The sequence below is a fragment of the Heteronotia binoei genome, chromosome 1 (assembly GCF_032191835.1).
Source record: "Heteronotia binoei isolate CCM8104 ecotype False Entrance Well chromosome 1, APGP_CSIRO_Hbin_v1, whole genome shotgun sequence".
NCBI lineage: Eukaryota > Metazoa > Chordata > Lepidosauria > Squamata > Gekkonidae > Heteronotia > Heteronotia binoei.
This window is the reverse complement of record NC_083223.1, coordinates 67,024,333-67,048,285: the sequence shown is the minus strand read 5'-3', so window position 1 is coordinate 67,048,285 and position 23,953 is coordinate 67,024,333. Positions and strand designations below refer to the sequence as shown.

General features: G+C 49.0%; 1 protein-coding gene across 1 annotated transcript in view; it reads left to right on the top strand.

The window, feature by feature from the left end:
* The first annotated feature begins 292 nt into the window (after positions 1-292).
* Positions 293-23,953, top strand: part of LOC132569389 (protein eyes shut homolog) — a 219,377-nt gene continuing 195,716 nt past the window's right edge. The window contains exons 1-2 of the mRNA XM_060235435.1: positions 293-1,139; positions 6,142-6,255. Of these exons, the coding sequence (XP_060091418.1) occupies positions 377-1,139; positions 6,142-6,255 (877 nt within the window). The 5' untranslated portion in view covers positions 293-376. The remainder of the gene's footprint in view (positions 1,140-6,141; positions 6,256-23,953) is intronic.

Sequence of the window (23,953 nt, the reverse complement as noted above, 5' to 3'; positions counted from 1 at the left end):
GAAAATTACTCTTTGAAATGCCACTAAAATGGTGTTGGATTATTTTCAGGGATTTCCAGGATAGAATAAGATGCTATTTCATTTGTCTTGCTTCTCAGGTTTACTATAGGATGTGAAAAAACAACATTGATGTTTTTAGGAGATTATGATTTGTGTGAATTAATATATGGCCAGTAATATATAATCTGCAAACTATTTTCACTTGAATCTGTAGTACAGTTGTTCATACATCTTTTCCCCTGTTTCATAGGCAATAGTACAACAAATTGGAAAAGGCCGAAGTCTCTAGAAGGATATACACTGCACATCCTTTGAAAAGCAGTCCAGTTTTCAATAACTGTACAGCTGTGATGAAGTCAGACTCTTTAGCCCAACAATGAAACTAAAATCATCCATTCTTGTGATGGTACATTTTCTTCAAGGCTGCATTGTGCTTGGGCAGACAATTTGCAAAGGGTATTCAGTATTAGAATGGAAAACTCAGCCAACAGTGCATGTAGTGAAGTGGTCTCTGACCCAAACCATCTGTTTCAACACTTACTCAGACTGCTGGAATACTGATTCAGATCTCAAAAGGAACACAGTAGAAATGATAATTCCAACTAATCTTCAACTTTGTCCTCTGCAACTTCAGCTGGGAGATTCTCTTTTTGTTTCATCTGAGCCATCATTTCAGTCTTATGGAATGAACCTGGCCAATGTGTCCTTTGAAGAATTTATGAGGTGCCCCCAAGAAGATGTCCCTCAGAAACAGTTAATTTTTGGTTGCAGGTTAAGAGGAATGCATCAAATTGACCCAAAATGGCTTGGGATTAGAACACATTACTTTGTAGAGATCCCAGCTGGAGGTCCACCTTTATGCAAATTAGGGCTTAGATTGAATATAACAGTAAAACAGCATCTTTGTCAGCAGTCCCCAAGTGCACCTTTTTGTTCTGGACATGGAAAATGTCTAAGTCATATCTGGAATGAAGCATTTCATTGTTTCTGTAACCAGCCATACTCAGGACAATTCTGCCAGGAATATGATGTGTGCTTCAGTAAGCCCTGTTACAACAATGCTTCCTGTGTTGGCAGAGGGGAAAAAGGAGAAAATGGTAGAGATTCCTATGAGTGCATATGCTCCCCATCGTTTGCAGGTAAGAATGTTTACATTTACAATGATTGTTTGGGACTAAACAGGAAAATGTTTGGAGTTAAATATTTAAAAGGGTGCTGGTAATGAATTCTAATTATAGGTAAGATAAATGTATCTGTAAAAAAATAAAGGCTTGGTTTTACTTTAGCCAAACAAATTCTTTAGCCAAGACCTGCCTACCACCTTGGAAACAGTGAGTGGAATTGAGGCTCCGTGCCTGTCTTCGGGTTTGGTTCTGGATCACTTCGATCCGCTCAACCTGGAGGAAGTCGATGGGATCCTCTCTGCTGCTCGCCCAACAACATGTGATTTGGATCCTTGCCCCTCTTGGCTGATTAAATCCTGCCAGAGGGAGCTTAGATGTCCTTTACGGGACATCATAAATAGATCCCTCGTAGAGGGGCATTTCCCAACGCCTTTGAAAGAGGCGTTGGTTCGCCCTCTCCTAAAAAAAAGTACAGCAGACCCGGCCGAATTGGCGAATTACCGTCCGGTGTCTAATTTACCATTTTTAGGTAAAATTATTGAGAGGGCAGTGGCGCTGCAGCTACAGAGGTTCCTAGATGACGCTTCCGTTCTTGACCCGTGCCAGTCTGGGTTCCGACCGGGCCATGGGACGGAGACAGTGCTGGTCGCCTTGGTGGATGACCTCCAGCGGCATCTGGATCGGGGTGGCGCTGCGGTACTGATGTTATTAGACCTGTCGGCGGCATTTGATACAGTCGACCACCAGTTGCTAAAGCGCCGCCTCGCCGACATAGGGGTTGGGGGGTTGGCCCTACAGTGGCTTTCCTCCTTCCTCTCTGATCGGGGACAAAGGGTGGCCATTGGGGGTGAGCGATCCCAGAGACACACACTTGATTGTGGGGTGCCTCAGGGAGCCGTTCTCTCCCCAATGCTGTTCAACATTTATATGCGCCCCCTTGCCCAGATTGTCCGGAGGTTCGGGCTGGGTTGCCATCAATATGCAGATGACACCCAGCTCTATCTACTAATGGATGGCCGGCCTGGCTCCGCCCCAGGGAACCTGGATCGGGCCTTACAGGCTGTGGCGACGTGGCTCAGATTGAGTGGGTTGAAGTTGAATCCAACGAAGACAGAGGTCCTTTGTGTGGGTCGTGGCGCCCTGGGAGGGGGAATAGCTCTCCCAACTTTCGACGGCGCACCATTGGAACCAGCGCGCCAGGTAAAAAGTCTGGGTGTTTTACTGGAGCCTTCGTTATCAATGGAGGCCCAGATAGCAGCCACTGCCAAGTCAGCATTCTTCCATCTGAAGCGGGCAAGGCAGTTGGCCCCCTTCCTGGAACACCGCGACCTCGCAACAGTGATCCATGCAACGGTCACCTCAAGATTGGACTACTGTAATGCCCTCTACTTGGGGCTACCTTTGTGCCGGACCCGGAAGTTACAGCTGGTGCAGAACGCGTCGGCCAGGCTACTATTGGGGCTCTCGAAATGGGAGCACATACGGCCGGGGCTGTGCGGACTGCACTGGCTACCAATTAACTGCAGGGTCCAGTACAAAGTGTTGGTTATCACCTTTAAAGCCCTATATGGCCGAGGACCAGCCTACCTAAGGGACCGTCTCTCCCCATACGAACCCCAGAGGGCACTGAGGTCAGTGGGTAAAAACAAAATGACTACCCCTGGGCCGAGAGAGGTCAAACTCCAAAACACTAGAGTACGGGCCTTTTCAGTTGCGGCACCTGCACTGTGGAACCAGCTTCCGGAGGAAGTGCGGGCCCTGCGGAACCTTGATCAATTCCGCAGGGCCTGCAAGACCGCCCTTTTTAGACAAGCCTATGGTGACACTGACTGCTGAGTTGCATGATATAAAGAACCGCCATCTATTAAATATAAGAACACTCATATAAGATTGTCTAAACTGGCAGAACCAGCGCTAAAATAGTTTATCACTGCCAGATATATTTATATATAGTGTAATGTAAATTATGTATTTTAACTTAACTGACTGGTTTTTATATGTTTAATTTTAACTGTTAAATTTAAAGTTTTATTTATGTTAACGTATAAATTGTTGTTAGCCGCCCTGAGCCGCCTAGGCGGGGAGGGCGGGATAGAAATAAAAGTTATTATTATTATTATTATTATTATTATAAAGAAGTAACCTCTTCCAACATTTTAGGAATACAAAAACATGACACATTTGGAGTTTGGGGGAGGGGATTCAAGCCCTCAGAATTTTCAGCTACAAAAAACTGGACATGACCCCCCCCCCTTAAAAAAAACCCCTCATGATAGGATAGATCATTAAAGGTATACTTTGGGGCAGGGCTTTTTTTGTAGAAAAAGCCCAGCAGGAACTCTTTGCCTATTAGGCCACACCCCGACAGTGTTTTGTACAAAAAAGCCCAGCAGGAATTCATTTGCATATTAGGTCACACCCCCTGATGTCAAGCCAGCCAGAACTGCATTCCTGTGTGTTCCTGCTCAAAAGAAGCCCTGCTCAGGGGGAGATATTTGTGGATTTCCTGCATTGTGCAGGGAATTGGACTCATGATCCTGGGAGTCCCTTCCAACTCTAAGTCCCAGGTCACATATGAAAGAGAAAGAGTTCATTACTACCATAACCTCCTTTCAAGAGTTAATGGTAGCATACACTAAGTTATTTTTGTTTTCCTACAGTGAGACTGAGACTGTCCTGTACAAACTATTACTATGTTCTATGAATAAATACAATAGCTACTAAGTGGCTTTTCTGGTGGTAAAGTACAAAGTCAGGTCTTCCCACCCACCTCACAGGGTGACGGTTGTGGGGGAGGAAGGTAAAGGAGATTGTGAACCGCTCTGAGACTCTTCAGAGTGGAGGGCGGGATATAAATCCAATATCTTCTTCTTCTTCTTCTTCTTCTTTAATAGCACCTAAGCTCTCTGATGATTTTTGCTTTTCTGTGTACTGATTGTTCTCAAAGTCTCATGAGTTCAAGGGTCAAATAGAAAGGAACACGTCCAAAATGATCTTTAATGAAAGGCTAAGTTTTTTCAACAAGGTTTGGCTGTGGGGGGAGGGGGCTTGGATTTTCGGAGTAGCAAAGTTACTTCAAGGCTAGGCTAAATCCTTTTTATATATATTATGAAGTAGGGGGCCCTAAAAATTGTGATCTATGCCAGGGGTGGCCAACGGTAGCTCTCCAGATGTTTTTCCCCTACAACTCCCATCAGCCCATCCAGCATGGCCAATGGCTGGGGCTGATGGAAGTTGTAGGCAAAAAACATCTGGAGAGCTACCCCGATCTATGCCATTAAAACGGTACAGCCTCCATTCGACCACCTCTTGAGCTATCCAGATGGAACTGTTCATTCTGCCAGATTACTTCTGAGTGGACCTAATTAGGCTTCTTCCTTTTGTTGTACAACTGCCATAACATTAGGGCCCAAATCCATACCATTGAAAAAGTGGCACAGGATTTATTTACAATTAATTGAAACATGCTGGCACTGCATATTTTTCCCCCAGTGCCCATTTCACATGAACTTTGTATAAAAATAGAACTTTACCCAGGTTCCTCCAGCTCTGAAGTTTTTAAGCCCACTTCTGTAAGAGCTATTCTGAACATTGTTTGAACCAATTGAGTCCAGTACAATGAGAGCTAGATAATAACCACAATCACATTATAAGTGAAACCTAAGTAAACTATAAAGGAAAAAAAAAGGAGCTGGTAAGATTACGATTAAGACATTCCATGATATATTGTGGATAGAATTCATGGTGTGAATGAGAGAAAAAAATCATGAGAATAAGAGAAAAAAATCTCTCAGTGTTAAATATTAAAAAAAGAAATGGAGGAATTGCTGAAGTGTGAATAACAGTATAGCAACAATTCAAATGACAAGCATAATTATACGGTATTTAGTCCCATATGCTGTAAAAGCACAAGCAATTTATGATTGGTAATTTCCAGTAAGCAGCATGTTTAAGCTGAATTCATCCTCAAACTGTCTTCATTTCCAGGCAGCTGTTAAAGCATGCCGGCAAAAATAAATATAAGGTGTCTGTTCAAATGTTTGAAGGGTTTCCCCCTCCCATTTTTAGAACACTACTTTTCATGCCTTTAGATCAGAGAAGTGATTTGCTAGATCCAGGTTCCACCGAGTCCAGCATTTTGTTTCCATCTGTGGCAAGCTGCAGGATTCTCACAAGTTAATGTGATGATGAAAACTGTCTGCTATTGATGCTCCCCTTGCATGTGGTAAATGGGTATTCCATTTAGCTTTGTTTGCTTACATGCTATTTGGCTGTGCTTAAAGCTGTATTTCCATATTAGTTGAGTGTTTTAGTTGGTACTGTAATGCTGTGGGTAGCGCCATATTCTTATTCAATGGAAGAAGAAGAAGACTGCAGATTTATACCCTGCCCTTCTCTCTGAATCAGAGACTCAGAGTGGTTTACAATCTCCTTTATCTCCCTTCCCCACAACAGACACCTTGTGAGGTAGGTGGGGCTGAGAGAGCTCTCACAGAAGCTGCCCTTTCAAGGACAACTCTTGAGAGAGCTATGGCTGACCCAAGGCCATTCCAGCAGCTGCAAGTAGAGGAGTGGGGTATCAAACTTGGTTCTCCCAGTTAAGAGTCTGCACACTTAACCACTACACCAAACTGGCTCTCTAGGAAAGTCATGTGTTTTAATTATGCTGAGTAATGATGTCTGTAGCAATTGTGACAGCTGCATGATCCATCCTGACCACAAGGTGCCATGAGGAAACACCCATGGAGGTATGACTTGCCATGCCGCTTAGTCTTAGCTAGGCTTAATGCATTTGATCAGCGTTTTTTTTTTTTAAGCAGGAATGCACAGGAACTCTTGGCATCAGGGTGTGTGGCCTAATATGCAAATAAGTTCCTGCTGGGCTTTTTTCTACAAAAAAGTCCTGTATTTGCTAATATGTATACTTATGATAGGTACATTTTTATTCTGTCATATTTGTCATCTTTGGGGAAAGGAGACTATATTGATTTCTGGTTTTCTCTTCCAATTTTATAAGGCAAGAACTGTTCAGAAATCATTGGACAATGCCAGCCACATAGTTGCCATCATGGCAACTGCAGCAACTTAACTCCAAATACTCACCAATGCCAATGCAATAAGGATTTTTCAGGTAAGATTTGCATTCATTTATTTTATGAGATATATGTCCTACGTTTCTGCTCTCACAACATGCATGATAAAATCACCTTAGAAATTGACACATACCCCAAACACACACATCAGTGCAACAATTGAAAACAGAGCTAAAATACATACAAAGACATAAAAACAACAATTAAAACAGTGGTCAGAAAGGAGAGATCACCGAAATAATGCCAATCTAAATGCCATACTAAATGAAAAATTCTTTACCCACTGGTGAAAGATGGCAAGGGAATAGGACAGACAAATCTCCCCAATGAGAGAGTTTCAGAGTTTTGGTGCCATGATGTAGAAGGCCTTTTTCCAGGCTGCCACCCACCTAAACTTAGAAGATAGGAGCACCTGACACAGGGCCTCTGAAGATGACTGCAATGGTAAGGCAGGTGCATAAGGGAGTAGGCTGGCCAACCAGATTCTTAAGGGAATAGGCGGTCTGAACTAATAAGCTCAGAGGCTGTTTCCTGCTTCCAGGCAGTCCTTCTTCACTGTTGTACAAAAATGTTGTGTGTGTTGCTGCAATTCCCTGTAGAGGTTTTGCAGCAGTATGAGATAAGCTTTTACATTATGGGGCAACTTTTGCCTTTTATCACAGAAGTTTCAGTGATCACAGCAGACTATTATGCACTTTGTGAGTTAAGTCTAAAATTTTCACCAGCTGAGCAAGTTTATATATGTCCTCTCCTTCTCTTTTATCATTGGTTGGATCCAAGGCTTCCATATATGGAATGAGTTTGTAGAAGCAATTATAATCACCTTCAGCTTCCGCCATTAACAGGGCCAGTGCTACTGAGTAGGCCAGGTAGACAGTCACTTAGGGTGCCACCTGGCCTACAGGGGTGCCAAACACCCCTCCCTTTCTTGGCACGCGACCCGAGCAGCCTTCTTGGGAGGCCGAGCTGCCAGCCCAAGGCTCCCTGGCTGTGCTTCAGTGGGAGCTTGCAAATAAATTCTAGGGCTGGTGGCAAGATGCAGTACAGTGGGAAGGAAGCACTGCACTCACCTGGCCTTGCTGCTCTTGGCTCCTCCCCGCTGCTGTGCCACCTCTTCCTGCCTGGGCTAAAGTTTCCACGGCCGGAGGAACTTCTTGCTGCTGCTGCTGCCACCGCCACCAAGGGAGGGAGGCTAGCTGTGTCAAGAGGAGGAGGCACAGGTAACAGCCACCCAGCCCGTCCCAATGGGGGTGGCGGGGCAGCATGACGGGGCAGTTGGTGCCACCTCCAGCTCTCCCACTCAGGTGCACTGGAGGTTGTTACCTCCAGTCCCCCCCCCCACATACACACACACTCAGGTGCACGCTGGGGTGATTAGTACAGCCCTGGCTTTGTGGGCGGGTTGGAGGGAAGAAGGGCATGCAGCGTGGGTGGAGGGGCAGGAAGTCAGGGATGGGGGGGCGTTCCTTGCCTGGGGTGGCAGAAATGTTAGCGCCGGCCCTGCCCATCAACTCCCTAAAAATAGTCACTGGTAAGCAAGCATCCTTCCCTTCCCTTCGAAGCTCATTATTCATGAATTTTGAGCAGCAGAAAACATTATTTCTTTTTATACATATACAAGTGCTAAAAGGACTGAGACAAATTTTGCAGTTGCTAGAGTGATCTTAGGATCCTTATTACTGAGCGAAAGAACCAGGGTATCTGGAGTATGGAAGGACTGGTAAGCCATACAGCACAGGATGCTGCTACAAAAGGGAATATCAACTAAAACTGCCTTCCTCATTCATCCCTGAATAGAACAAGTTCTGTGCATTGAGCAAAAAACATGCATTGCCCCCCATGTCAGAATGAAGAGGCTGACAACGTATGTTTGGTAAAATGGGCCACTTTATTGAACATAACCATAATGTAACTAGCACGGCAAGGGTTACCAGAAGCCGGACAAGCCCCGGGGTCATCCCATGGCCCTTCCTTGTCCAGGTGTGAACGAGCCACCCTGCCCCTGACATGAGCCACAGATTTGGCTCATGGCAGGCCAGCCAGGCCAGATCATCCTACCCCACACTGGCATAATCACCCAGGAAGAGCCAGTCTTGTGTAGAGGGATCACACAATCGGCTTTATGCAACATTGAGCAGTGGAGCTCATCTACCGCTCCTGCCGATCGCTTGCACTAAACTGGTGCAGTGCCCTGGGTGCTCACCTGGGCTTCCGTAACCCCTTGCTCATTATGCCAACACCAATGCCAAGCCTCTGCTTAGGCATTAGCACCCCACCGGGTGGCGCAGAGCCGCCCGAAGCTCCTCCAGAAAGGCCGTTACCCGCATCTGATAGATGCACTCCGTCAGGTCTATACAGCGCAACACAGCTGACTCGAATTGCTGGGTGCGGCAAGAAATTCCCAAGACCACCCTCCATTTGCTTTTGAAGGGCCCGATTCGCCAGACCCGACGAGGCAGGATGGCAGACCACACTAGGCAGACCTCAGGCCACCTCCCCACGATGACCTGCAGGTCTGCCACTGCATGTAGAGAAATGGCCTTCCCTTTCATCCACCCAAGGTCATTCCCTCTAAGGTGTATGACCAGTATTTCAGGAGGAGGACCCCTCCTCCCCTGAAATAAGAGAGGCAGTAGACCAGGCCAACGAAGCCCACGGCGACCCAGCCACTCGACCGTGGCCCATTCACTGAAGCCCAATTGTGAATCAACTGAAGACCTCCGTGCATAGTGGGCCGCCCAGAATGCAAAACTGTGCCTGCAGACGAGGATACACAGCCTCTCCTGACGAGCCACAGCACCTGAAAGGAAAAAACAGTCAACCAAGAACCAAACATGCCCATCACGGCCTAACCTTGTTAGAAAAAGGTTAGCCATGTTCAAACTGGAGGAAGCAAAGGGCGCACATAAGAGCAGTAGGCCACGGAATGCCACCTACCAACTCTCTGTATTTCAGGGCCCAGGTACCCCATCGCTGCTGCTGTGGAGGCCGCTCTGATCCTAAACGAATGGGTCCCAAATTTGACTCCCTTGAGCCCCAGCTTATCCAAAGCTCGAGCAGTTACAGCCCAAAATTGGAATTTAGTAAGTGGAGTCCCGTCCCAATGACAAAATAACAGACCCTCTGCCTCCCCCCTAATTGAAACATACTGCTGCAGCGCCCTAACCGGGCACAATTCAGACTCACCACAAGGTCCGAGTATAACGGCTGCACCCTTGCCCGCCTGATCTGTCTTGGACCGCCTAACCATTAATACCACCTGCTCACCCTTAACGGTGACATCGCTGGCTCTCAAAGCACAGTTAGACTGATCCTTAAGGGACCAAGACACCAGGTCGCTAACTCTCAAGGCCCCCCAAAAGGCTGTTAGCGCTGCCGCATGAAACAAGGCAACTTCGAAGGGTGACACACACACCTTTGGCCAAATCTGACCCAACCCCCTAAGCATGGCGGGTGAAATAGGCTGCCGAGAGTCAGCCCTAGACCCTCTTTCCCTGGACCAACCCTCCAGCATCTTTTTAACCCTAAAGTCACTGGTGTTCTCAGCAATTCCCTGGGCCTTACTGACAAAGGCAATGGCCGCCAGCTGCCCTCTTATAGTTTTAACTGCCAAGCCCCTTTCCTTTTGATATACCAAGAACTGCATCAAGTGGGGCACAGACACTGGCCAAATGTCCTGTAGTCCTGAGGCAGTTCTAAACCCCCTGAATTGCCAGACGGCCCGCTCGTACGCTCTTCTGGTACTTGGCGTCAAGGCTAAACTGATTGCCCTACCAGCTTCAACCCTCCAAGCTGTCGCAGGTCCTGAGGCATCCTGACCAGCAAGGGGTCGGCTTCCGGAGCCAGCTGGCAAAAACGCTCCATCTGTTGGCAAGACAGGGCATCCACCACACTGTTACCGACACCTGGAATGTGCCTGGCCATAAACAGCAGGTTCAATTGAAGGCAGCGCAGCGTAAAGGCTCAGACCAGGTTCATTACTGGGGCAGATCTGGAGGACAATGAGTTAATCACATGAACCACTGCCAAATTGTCACACCACAAATGCACCACATGGTTGGCCAATTGCTCCCCCCAGAGCCTAAATGCTACAACAATAGGAAAAAAAATTCCAAAAATGTTAAATCTCTGCAGAGACGGCCAGCCAACCATTCCCTGGGCCACCTTTCCGCACACCAATGCCCCCCCCAAAACACCCCAAATCCAATGGAACCCGCCGCATCAGAATTTATCTGAAGGTCAGCTTCAATTTGCATGTCCTCCTTCCAAAAGGAGATCCCATTGAAGGATTCCATTTTTTTCCCCAAACCTCCATGTCCTTACGCATGCCTGCAGTTATCCTCATTCTATGATGAGGCAAGTGGAGGGAACCCATTGCATTGCATAGTCGCCTAAGGAAAGCCCTTCCTGGGGGCCACTACCCTACACGCAAAGTTCAGATGCCCAACAAGCTACTGTAGCTCGAGCAGAGACACCTTCCTCTGTCCCATAAATGTGGCAATTCGCGCCCTCAGACCCTGGACCTTGTCCTCAGGAAGCCGTGAAGCTTGCCTACAGGTGTACAACTCGATGCCCAAAAATGTCAAAACTGATGACGGGCCATCAGTCTTTTTGTGCGCCAACAGTACCCCAAGCTCCACTGCCAGTTGAACAAATGTCTCCATTAATCTGGCGCATTGCCCAGAGCCTGCTGGGCCCACGAAAAGAAAATCGCCAAGGTAATGAACCATCTCCATCAACCCCAACTTAACTTGTAGCGCCCATTCCAAAAAGGAACTGAAACGCTCAAAGGCTGTGCAAGAAATTGAGCAACCCTTTGGCAGGGCACGGTCCATGAAATATTTACCATCAAACATAAAACCCAACAACTCAAAATCCCTGGGGTGGACAGCTAATAAGCGAAATGCCGACTTATTGTCGCATTTTGCCATTTCAGCACCCCTACCACACCTGCGCGCCACTTTGACCTCCTGATCAAAGGAGGTGTATCGTACCGAACAAAGTTGGTCAGGGATGGCATCGTTCATTGAGCCACCTTTAGGGTATGACAGGTGGTGAATGAGGTGATACTCTCCGGGTGCCTTCTTTGGCACCACCCCAAGTGGCGACACCTTCAAGTTAGGCACCGGAGGGTCATTGAAGGAGCCAATCACCCAACCTTCCCTGCACTCCTTGGCAATTTCTCCCCAAACCACCTGCTCTATGCCTTTAACTGAACAAAGATTGGACGCCATACTAGGTGCCCGGGTACCTTGAAATGGGATACGGAACCCATGGGTAAAACCGTCCAACAGATAGGTACCATCCGCAACTAAAGGATACCCCTTCAATAACTCTCTAAGTGCTTTCACCCAAATGGGGCTGGGACCCTTTACCAGGCTGTGTAAGGCTACCCCCGCCCCCAGTTTGCTTGGTGCCGCTTCTCGTCTTGGCTTTTGTGCAGGACGAAAAAGCATGTGACCCCCCGCACAATGGGCATTCATGCTTAAACTTAAAAGCTTTCCTCAAGCAAACCCCCTGGAATGTAAACTCCCAACATAACAGTCGGGGTTGAACGGACTGGCCAGCTACAGTGCGGGCTCCTGGCGTGCTCTGCAGTTTCTGAACAATGTGACCGCTATCAGCCCAATCACCGGCGTTGGGTTTAGCTGGGGACATCAGCTGGAGCCACAACTGTTGGTTTATCTGGTTCCATGGAAGAGCTGGGTTAATTGCCGCCGTCGTGCAAAAGGTTTCATCGTACTGCAACCATGCGGCAACAACAAAGTCAGTGTATGCCTGATAGATAATATCGCAGTACTGAAACAGAGGCGCAGCCCTAAAAGGCTGTGCCTGCGCAATAACCCCAGCGTAGATCAGGAAACCTGGCAACCAGTTGGTGCAGGTCCTGTTCACCTTCCTACTTTAGCTTTTCCTTCTCTTTTTCATCAAGATCATCCTTCTCCTTCTTCTCGAGCTCCCTGTATAACAAGCTAAATACGTCCACGTATTCGCCCCACAAATTTTTTTCACGAGTAGCCGGGGTCAAATGGTCCCCCAGCGGCATTGCTGTATCACCAAAGGGGAGGGCCTGAAATGGAACTGACCCATAAGGATTGGGCAAATAACCCTAAGGGGTCCACTGACCATTGGGCCACCCCACCTGCTGAGGCAGCATCATCTGTCCACCCCATGGGAGGACCCCGGTAGCTGACTGCCCTGAGACACCCTGTGAAGCTGCTGGTGTCATAACCCCCAGTTGGGACTGGAGAACCCCAGCTAGACCAACTTGACCCATATTTTGCTGAGAAGGCCCAGGCGCTGCCCATGATGGACCGTGTTGACCAGGATATGACCACAACGCCCCTTGTCCCGCCAGGGGAGAAGAACCACTAACAATACCACCTCCCATTGGTGTTGTAGGGGGACCCCGGGGACATGTCTGCACCTGTTGTGGCTGCAAGTACTTACCCTCAACCCGGGTGGCGCCACCACCACCGCTACCGGTGCTAACTGGGCCGGCCACTCCTGTTCCACCACAAGCTCCTGTACTTCTACACCACCATCCAACTCATCTTCAACATCGGGTTCCATTTCCAGGGTTTGCACACCAGTCTGCTCCCTGCTGCCACTGCTATCCTGCAATGCAGAGAGCCGTGCAAGTACCTCCCGTTCAAAAGTCATAGTGCCCGACTGTCCAGTGACCCTAGAACACCCGGTCTGCCCTGAAGACTCCCCGGTAGAACCCCTTTCCCCCTCTAAGGCCCCAATCTTATCAATGATTGCCAGCCGCAGGCACTTTGAGTCCTCTGCCCTGGCGTCTGGATTGGCTTTCTGCACCCTCTTCCCTGGGGCCTTAGCAGGCTGCTTCCCCTTAGAAACTCCCTGCCCCTTCTTCAGCCCCATAGTAATTGAGGGGGAGGGGGGAGTACAGGCAAACGCCCTAATTGAATGCCTCCCTCTCCACTGAATTCACCCTTCTCCAATCGTATGCGAGGGGGGGATAGTAGATTAACACCAACTACCCTCCTAACAGATGGGCCAACAGCCTCCCTGCAATTCACCCATGCAGTTTCAAGGCGCCCCGACACAGGGCCGCCCAACTCACCCCAGGCCCTAACTGCCAGAGAGACCCATCCCCGAACAGGCCTAAAGCCCCCTAACAAGGACCAGACTCAGCTGCAAACGCCGCCCGAAAGACGCCAGGTCTGTTTCCGCTCCAAACAGGCTGTTATCGATCAACTCCCCACCGCCCGACAAGACTCTCGGCCACCTGACGCGCTCCGCAGCTGAGAGCAATGTCCCCGTCCGAGAGCCACAAAACAACTGCGTGGAACGGGGTGGGGTCGGGACTCTTATAGTCCTGATGCTCCGCCCCCTGAGGAAGTACCGGATGCCCGGGAAGACAGTGCAGCCTCCTCTGACAAGAAGGCAACTGCGGCCCCCCAGCCTATGGCCGCTGTTGCGGCGCGGCTGGATATGGGCCGAATAAAGTGAGAGGGACAATTCTGTTTAAGTCCTTCTTGCTGTATCATGAATGTACACACATGACATATTGTCTTGGGAGAGTCTCCTACCTACACTGGTGGCTTTTTAAAGGGTGCAGTGGTTTGCTGGAGGAAAGGGGAAGATGCTTTCATGAAGTCAATGTGTAGTGTTTGAAATATCTCTCTTTTATCAGTGTTATGTCATTTATATGATTAAATGGCTTGAAAAAGGTAGCTAAGTAGCTTGCCTATCTCCTTTCTCTTTTAGTTGTTAGGGAGGTAAACTAGCATCATCAGATAAGACATAAGCATGAAAAGTATTTGCTTTCACCCCAGAAATGACTCAAGATGACAGCTTGGGTTTAACTAGTTTATTTAAATTCAGCTGATCTGTGTCATGCTATTAAATAATATATTTAACCAGGTGAACTGTACTAGCCTGCCTATCTTAGGGACCGCCTCTCTCCATATATCCCCCAGAGAGCACTGAGATCTAGCTCCCAAAATCTTCTAAAAATCCCTGGACCAAGGGAGGCCAAACTGAAAGCAACACGAGAGCAGGCCTTCTCAATAATGGCTCCCTGTTGGTGGAATCAACTACCAGCGGAGGTTTGAGCCCTGCAGGACTATAATCAGTTCCGAAGGGCCTGTAAAACTGTCCTTTTTAAAATGGCCTACAAGATGGAATCCTGAAGTGACACCTAGTCATCTGATATATACTGTGTTGTACTATAGCACCTTTAACTGTTGTGGTTTTAATTAATTTATTTGAATGTATTTTATTGTATAATGTATTTATCATAATCATGGCACATGCCATGTCTGTGAGCCGCCCTGAGCCTGCCTCGACGGGGAGGGCGGGATATAAATAAAAGTTGTTGTTGTTGTTATTATTATTAATCAGCCTGATTGAGGTTGCCTTTGTTGGGCAGACCCACCCTGTCTTAAAACTCAGCCAGCGTCTTCCACCTTTCATGCTTGTCATTGCCTGCACACAGTGTACCAAGAGGTGCCCAGCCCCAGCTCCTTCCCTGATGCACTGCACAGTCACTATCAGGCTTGGAAAAGATTTTGTTCAGCACTAAGGATGCTCCATCCCAACTGCACCCCGCCACTCAGCCAGTGATATGCTGTTTGGAACAAGCCCTCCATAGCTTTCTCAGGGTGCTTGCTGATCATCCCTACCTATTGTGGTCATTCTGCCCTATCCCTGCCAAACTAGTTATGTCCTGAACAGTTGAATGGCCAGGCCTATTTAACTGACCTCCTCTATGACATTACAAAGCAGGCAAAAAAGGCTTCTCCTGTATCTGATCCAGGAAAGCCTCTCAAATTTCCGCTTGGCTTCAAAAGGTGATGGGCCAATCCTGAGGTGTCCAAATGGAGGGTGGCTGGGTCAGCAGCCAGTAGCAACAGACCAGCTGGAACCACCACAGAACAATGTGCCTCAATGCAAGCCCAGAAAGCCAGTCAAGAAGGATATCACAGTTGACAGTATTGAAAGCCATTGAGAGGTCCAGGAGAATCAACAGTGTTGCACTCCCACTGTCTATCTCCCTGCACTGGTCACCCAAAAAGATGTTTCAGTCCCCAAACCAGGCCTCCAACCAGACTGGGAAGGATCTAAACAGTCTACATCCAGGAAAGCCTGAAGTTGACCAACTACCACCAATTAGATCACCTTGACAAGAACACCTGAGATGGGTCAATAGTTACTTAGATCTCCTGGGTCATGGGTAGGCTCCTTTAGTAGTGGGTGTACCCAGGCTTCATTTTGGGCAGGAGCCCAAAGTAACAGAGTTCAAGAACCTCTAAATTTTATTTTTCTCTTTCTTTCTTACCCCCCCCCCCAAAAAAAAAACTTGCTTCTGGGCTCCATTGTTCAAACCCCCTGTGAGAATTTTGCTGAACTCTAAGATTTGACAAACTTTCTAATATTTTTCCCCACAAAAAAAAGGGAAAATAACCAAAACATATAAAGCAGACAAATAGAAATTTCATAATTCCACTGTGGCCACATAGGAGAAAGTAATTGTAAAAGTATGATGGGAGTAAGGTTTTATTATGACAATTATAATTCAAGAAGCATTTTAAGGGAGATACTGAGCTGATAGAATTTATTACACTTTCCAGAGATGTCAGGGGTGTGTGGCATATGCAAATGAGTTGTGCTAATGAGCTCTGATGCCTCATTTTCTACGAAATGACCCTTGGATGTACCACTGGCTGTTTCAAGGCTGGGGTAACCATCATCTCTCTTAAGGATGCATTAACTGCCTCCATGCCTGATGCATGGGAGTAGACCAAGTAGGCAGCTGACTCAGGTGCCACCTGGCCTAAGGGGCACCACCAGGCACCCCTTTTACCCACACGCAGAGTGTGTGCTCCTAGGAGCCTGCCTTCCCCAATGGAAGTGCACACACCACCAGGCCACTTTTGCTTTCCCCAGCTCTGTACAGACTTGGGGAATGTGAAAGTGGTTAGGCCTGCACAGTGACCCGGGGAACATGAAGGCAGCCGCCCACTGCCCCCGACCAGTCCTCCCGGCCCCAGGAAGGCTGAGCAGGGTCAGCAGTCGCCTCAGGAGTGGGTGCGCTCGGAGCCTATCTCTGAGTGTGCCTGCTGGTGCCCTGACCCTGCCAGGGCCGGTGCTAGGCTTTCTGGTGCCCTAGGCAAATCACCCACTAGCACCCCCCCCCCCCCGCATTATTAAAATATGAGTTTGTCACTCATCGAAATCATTTACTCATTCTAGATGTCAACCAGGGCAGTGACAGAAGTCTCAGGCATATCAACACAGGAAAATCCACTAAAACTATCTGGATGTGGTTCTGATGGTAGATCATTTTAATAAAATTGCCCCCTGCCTGGAGAGTCTTGATATCTCTGTAAGTCTAAAAAGGTAAAGGTAGTCCCCTGTGCAAGCACCAGTCGTTTCTGACTCTGGGGTGACAAGTCTAAGTCCAAGCAAATAGTGATCTGTCCATAACAAAGAAACCATCATCAGTTCCTCCCCCTCAGATCACATCCTTCTTATCCAGCACAAGATACCAGGTCCTGTTCTGTGTGTGTCCTGTTCTATGTGCAAGACCAGTTGTTACCTGAGACAGGCCCATGGTTGTCACAGAGATCACGAAATCCTGAGCTACTCCAGACAAGGCAGCCTAGGGGTTCTCAAGACCACCTTTGTCAGCTCCAGCAGGGAAACTGTTAGGCATTGGGGTGGGTGGTACACCAACAGAATCCCAATACTGTGTCTCAGTCTTAACATGAGACACACAGCCTCAAAACCAGAACTATTCTGTGCTATTGGGGATTAGAGTCCTTTACAGTACAGCAACACCACCTCCTTACCTTTCAGATCTATGGTGCTATATCCATAGTATCCTGGGAGATGCAGTTGGGAGAGGTTAACCCCTCCTCCAGCCAGGGCCAGATTAACAATTAGGCCAAGTAGACACTGGCCTATGGGCCCCCAAGACTTTAGGGGCCCCAGGCCAACTCCCCCCCCCACCCGGTTTCCCCACTGCTTGCAGCCCTCCAGTCCACATGCACAGCCAGCAATTGAGCTGCTTTTTGCCCGACTTGCCTGATGTGGCTGTTGCTGCCGTCATCACCAAGAGTCATCAACTCTGCCTCTTCCCTGCAGCTTTGTCAAAGGGGCCATTGAGAAGGTGCCTGCAGGCTGCAGCAGGGCTCCAACTCTGAGATAATTTGTGAGGGGCCCCCCAAGATTTTAACTGCCTAGGGGCCTCTACAGGGTTTAATCCGGCACTGCCTCCAACCAAGTCTCAGTGATACATGCCATACAAGTGATTTTAGACATATTTTGCTGGAAACCTTTCTGATGGCCTGACTGATTTGATGCCAATGATTGCCTTTTCAGTATGTTTAGGATCATATACAAGAACACTGTATATCAAACACTGTGTAGGGACATTTGATATGGCAAGAGAAGCATGATGGTCGCTTGGTAAGAATGTAGAATGAATAGGCATGAAGTAATGAGAAAGTCCCTAATTTCTTCTGGAAAGGATATAGAAAAAAGCCCATGAGTGGGCAACATTAGAACAAACCCTTGCACCCTGATGTTGAACAGTGGTTTAAAAAATTATACTGTTGTGCATAGTGCCTATTCTATAAGGAACAAGATTAATTAAATGATCTTCTCTAGCAGCCATCAACTTTTTGTTTATAAATCTGCCTCTGCTGTTTGGAAACCTGTTGCTTTATTTAGGAAACCTTTCATGTAGTTTTTACTTCAGAAACTGAAAGCCATGTATTTTCATTATATCCCTAACTGATGATGCTGGACCAGATACATTTAATGGAACTGCTGTTGGGCTTCCCATCATTATGGTGCTGTTAATGTATCATGCCCCCATCCTTCACAGATGGTAGATATTTTGTCATCAATTTATTTGTTGTGGCTTTTTGCAGTTCCTACATGTTGAATTCTTAAATCACTGCCTAATTTTCCATACAATATACGTTGAACACTTTCACTGCAAGTTAATTCATAATAAGACTAAACTGTTTTACCCATGGCAGTGACGAAGAAAACTGTACAGAAGGTATAACAGCACTGAGGTTTGTGTTGCATTTTATTAATACTTCATGGTGAGGAGATAAGAAAATTCTCTGAAAACACGTTTTCAGTCAAGTTTAGATTCATGCAGCCAACTGTTTATGTGTAAATGAAATATGTAATAATAAATGAAATAAATTTTAAGTGGGGCAACCATCCAGCTCCATCTTGTGGCAAAGAATATTTTAAACCAATATATCAGCTACAGTGTACAATATCAATTTACTTTAATGTATTACTGTAGTTTCACTTAGAACAATTGATGGGTGTGCCATACAACCATGTTAACACCACAATCCTTTCTTCAATAAATGTACACTAGCCAAAAAGGGTCCCCGTGGGGCAGAGCAAGGCAGCATGTGAAAACATTCTGGGAAATGGAGGTCCATGTACACCTCCTGTAATTGTAATCAGCATTCCCCTCTCTCTTGTCCGTAAGTTATTCAAATTCATAAACTCAAATATGGTGTCTGACTAGAGCACAGCTTATTTTGTGCTCTCTGCTTCTCGGCACCAGGGTTCAAAGCCAGGCAGGGTTGATGGACTAAACCCCTGCCCCCTCCCTTTCCAATACAGGGAGGGCTCCAGTGAAACTGTTTTGGAAGCACGGAAGATTTTGGGTCTCCTTTAATTAACAGACTGAAGGTCTCCTGGCTTCTGCTCTGCAGCTACCACCAAGCGTGTCTTGAGAACACCGGTTTGAAAACCGAGTAGGTCTGCCTGCCCAAGTACTCTTTGTAAATATTTTCAAACAGATTTTACTCAGAACATTATTTAAAGGTTTGTCTTGCTAACTTACTAACAAATAACTTTCGCTATGGAGAAAGGGAGCATAGGATGACAATGTGCCACCCATTTCCCAAATGCCTTGGCTGAGTTCCCAGGCCGTGGCTGAGTGGCTCAGACTGAGTGGGCTGAAGCTAAATCCTGTGAAGACAGAGGTCCTTTGCTTGGGTCGCCGCGGCCCGGGAGGGGGAATCCCCCTACCAGTTTTTGACGGTGCGCCGCTGACAGCGGCGGACAGGGTCAGGAGCTTGGGGGTGCTATTGGAGCCTTCCCTGAAGATGGAGGCTCAGATAGCAGCTGCTGCCAAGTCCGCGTTTTTTCATCTTAGGCAGGCAAGGCAGCTGGCCCCCTTCCTGGAGCGCGACGACCTAGCAACAGTGATCCATGCTATGGTCACCTCGAGGTTGGACTACTGCAATGCCCTCTACATGGAGCTGCCCCTGTCCTGAACTCGGAAATTGCAGCTGGTGCAGAATGCCGTGGCCTGGCTGTTACTGGGTCTCCCAAAGTGGGGACACATTCGGCCGGGTCTTCGGATCCTGCACTGGCTTCCAGTGATATACCGAGTCCGGTACAAGGTGCTGCTTATCACCTTTAAAGCCCTATATGGCCTGGGACCTGCCTACCTGAAGGACCGTCTCTCCCCACATGTTCCCCAGAGAGTACTGAGGTCGGGAACACAAAATCTCCTCACTATCCCTGGGCCGAAAGAAGCCCGCTTGAAATCCACCAGAGAAAGGGCTTTCTCCGTTATGGCCCCTACATGGTGGAATCAGCTGCCGGAGGAGGTGAGGGCCCTGCGGGACCTTGTTCAGTTCCGCAGGGCCTGTAAGACGACCCTCTTCCGGCTAGCCTACATCTAGCTAAGATGAGAACTCAATGTAGCTTGCTAGACGTCTGTTTTATATGTATTTGGAATGCCTACTGGTTTTTAAGGTTTTAACTGTTTAACTGTTTAATTATTTATATATTTAAAATTGTTCAATTTTTATGTTTGACCAGTTTTTGGAAGCCGCCCTGAGCCACTTGTGGGAAGGGTGGGATATAAATCCTAAATAAATAAAATTAAAAATAAAATAAATAAAAAATGTGGCTGAGCTGAGCCTGTTGGGGATGCCTCTGTACACAGGTTTTCCAGGCTCTCTGCGCACTCATGTTGGGAAGTATTGACATTTGTAAACAAATGGAGAAATACTGATTTACACTTTATCAATAATGGTATATATACTTAGGCAGAGTTTGGAATCAGCATGCTCAGGGGTGAGTGGCAGATGGGCAAGCATGCACTGTCTTTGTATTTGCTGAGACCCGTTGCATATACAAGATGACCCTGTATGCCATATGCATTGTCTTGAAATAAAGCAATGGATAGTATATGCCAGGCAGGAATCATAGTGGGCTGTGCCAGAAAGGAAACTCGGATGGTTTTGGACTTGGACAAGTTCCATGTTGAAAGAGTTCGGTTCCTCTCTCCCTGTAGAAAAGATGCGAGAGTCTGTCTAAATGTATTACTCTTTACAATCATAAGAACATAAGGTAAAAGCACCAAGGAGAATATGTTTTTTAGGGAGGTTGAGAGTTTAGATAGGCAAGTATTGATGGCTGATTATTTTACATGGTGGAGTAGGGGAGAAATCTTCCCATCCAGCATTTAAGATAAGGAAGAAATGGCTGGGGCTGGTCCATTGGGGCTGTCTTGATTATTTGGGTCATTATTAAAGCCAGGTTATCAGGGAAGGGTACCTCTTAGGTACTTGGGGAAAAGGCCATTCTATTAACTCCCATAAGATATGACTTTCACATGATTAATGGCGGAGTTATTTCAATTCCTTTCATGCCTTCAGCATGACATACTATCATTTTGATATCAGTTTGATCCAGACTCCATTTCATTGCTAGACCTATGCTAAGATGTGCAAGTCTACAGGGACGCAAAATGGAGGTCCCCTGTGAGTGGGTGTTCATGGCATTAATATCCAACTGTAGGGAGAGTGAAATGCCCTTGAATGGGATAATATCTGATAGGTGTTTGTGTAGTGTATCAGTAAATAATATGCGACCGGGCGCAGGGGCAACTGGGCCGACCCAGAAGCCCCAGCGCAGGGCGCGAATCTCCCCGCCTATCAACAGCTGTGGCGGGAAGTTCAACGGGTCAGGATTGGCCTGACCAACCCTGTAGGTTGTACCGGGGATTGTATATAAGTGGGACCCGGCCCGCGTGTTCCCCGGCTTGCAACGTGCTCCTAATAAACCATGTTGCCCTACTCTCATCTCCGCATCGAGTACGTTACACTGGCGACGAGGATGGGATGCTAGCCTTATCGGCTACGACGGAGATCTTGGGCAACGAACGACCGATCACGACCGCCACCGCCACCATGGCCAACCAGGGCGGAATCACCGGCTACCTCGAGGCCTTCGACCCTGCTAATCCAGAGGGCTGGGAGTCCTACTCGGAACGGGTCGAGTTCTACCTCCGGGCCAACAAGGTCACCGACGCCGGAGCAAAGAGGGATGTTCTCCTGAGCGTATGCGGGCCTGCCACGTTCGAGATCGCAAAGGGACTCTCGGCGCCCGCCCGCCTGGCGGAGAAATCTTACGAGGAGATCATCAGACTCCTCACGGGCCACTTCTTGCCGCAGCCCTCACGGGTGGCTCGCAGATTCCTGTTCCACAGGAGGGACCAGGCGGCAGGAGAATCGGCCGCCGACTATCTGGCAGCCCTCCGCAAGATCGCCGGGAACTGCAACTTCCCCCAGCTGGAAGACACCCTGGCCGACCGGTTCACATGGGGCCTCCGCGACGAGAGGCTCCAGCAGAAGCTCTTCGCCAAAGAGGAGCTCACCCTCCAGAGCGCCTTCAGCGAAGCGGTGGCATTCGAGAGGACCTCCAGGACCTTTCCCAAGACTCGGTCAGACGCCGTCCACCATGAGGAGCTGGACCACGACCGCATGGAGGAGAGAGAAGCCTACCAGCTGCGTCGCCCCACCGGCCCACCCAACAGAGCGGCCCAACGCCCCCGAGCGGCCGATCGACCACCGGCGTCGGAGAGGGCTCCGGCCACCAAGTGCGCCAGCTGCGGCGACGCCCACGATCGGAGAGACTGCCAGTACCGGACCTGGGACTGCCGGAGCTGCGGGAAGACCGGCCACATCGCCAGGGCTTGCCGGGCCAAGCTCAACCGCCGGAGGCCGACCACGCACCACGAGTCAGCGGAGCTCCACTCAGCAGACTCCACGTCCCTACAGGTACTGAACTTGCCCCTCGCCACCCCCGATAAAATTAAAGTGGCAGTCCTCATCGAAGGAAACCCCTGCCAAATGGAGGTGGACTCAGGTTCCTCCATTTCCCTCATAGCGGAGGAGACCCTGAGGGAACTGTGCCCCCGGCAGCGGCTGCAACTGCGGCCGGCGAACTTCATACTCCGGGACTTTCAGAAGAACCCGGTGCAAGTTGCGGGGTGGGCGCGGGTGCAAGTCGAGAGGGGGTCCTTCTACGGGCCGCTGAACATCCTGGTGGTAAAGCGCCAACTTGCCACCCTGCTAGGGCTGGATTGGTTCAAACCCTTGGGAATACGCGTGGAGGGGGTGGGGCAAACCCTAACGCCCAGCGGGTTCGGGGAGATTTGCAAAGAGTTCCCCGAAGTATTCAACGGGTCCCTGGGAAGCTACAAGGGGCCGGCCATCTCACTGCCCCTAGACCCCACGGTCAGGCCGATTCGGCTCAAGGCAAGGAGGGTTCCGTTCGCCTTGAAGCCCAAAATAGAGGCCAAACTAGACCGCCTTACAGCCCAGGGAGTCCTGGAGCCAGTGGACTACGCCCCCTGGGAGACCCCCATCGTAACCCCACTTAAGCCAAACGGGGAGGTGCGGATCTGTGCAGACTACAAATGCACGATAAACCGGGCACTGCAGGATAACCCCTACCCAGTGCCGGTGGTGAGCCACGTCCTGGCTGCCCTTGTGGGGTCTAAAATCTTCGGGAAGCTGGATCTGGCCCAGGCCTACCAACAGCTCCCGGTAGACAATAAGACGGCCGAGGCCCAGACGATAGTAACGCACAGGGGGGCCTTCCGGGTGAGGAGGCTACAGTTCGGGGTAAGCGTCGCTCCGGGGATCTTCCAGAGTATAATGGACGCCCTCCTTAAAGGGATCCCCGGAGTCCAGCCGTTCTTCGATGACGTTTTAGTCGCCGCCCCGGACCCCGAAGAATTCGGCAACCGCCTAAGAGAGGTGCTCCGCCGGTTCCAGGCTGCGGGGCTCAAAGTCAAGAGGGAGAAGTGCCTGCTGGGGGTGCCGCGGGTGGAGTTCCTGGGGTTCGTCGTGGACGCAGCGGGAATCCACCCCACGGAAGAAAAGACACGGGCCATCGTGCAAGCTCCGGCCCCCACCTGCAAAGCGGAGCTACAAAGCTTCTTGGGGGTCCTTAACTTTTATCATTCTTTCCTCCCCCACAAGGCAGCCCTGGCAGAGCCCCTTCACCGCCTACTGGATAAAAAAGCCCCTTGGGTTTGGGGAAAACGACAAGCCGCCGCGTTTCAGGTGGTCAAGGACGTTCTGGTGTCCAACGCGGTGCTCCACCATTTTGACGATGGCCTCCCCGTCATCTTGGCTTGCGATGCGTCGCCGTATGGGGTGGGAGCAGTCCTGGGGCACCAACTCCCGGACGGGAGGGAGGTGCCGGTAGCGTATTACTCCCGCACACTGACACCGGCAGAGCGCAATTACGCGCAGATAGACAAGGAGGCTCTGGCGATCGTGGCGGGGGTCCGCAAGTTCCATGAGTATCTGTATGGGCGGAGGTTCACCATAGCCACGGACCACAAGCCCCTCTTAGGTCTGCTGGCCCCAGATCGACAAACCCCCCAAATCCTGTCACAGCGCGTGTTGAGATGGA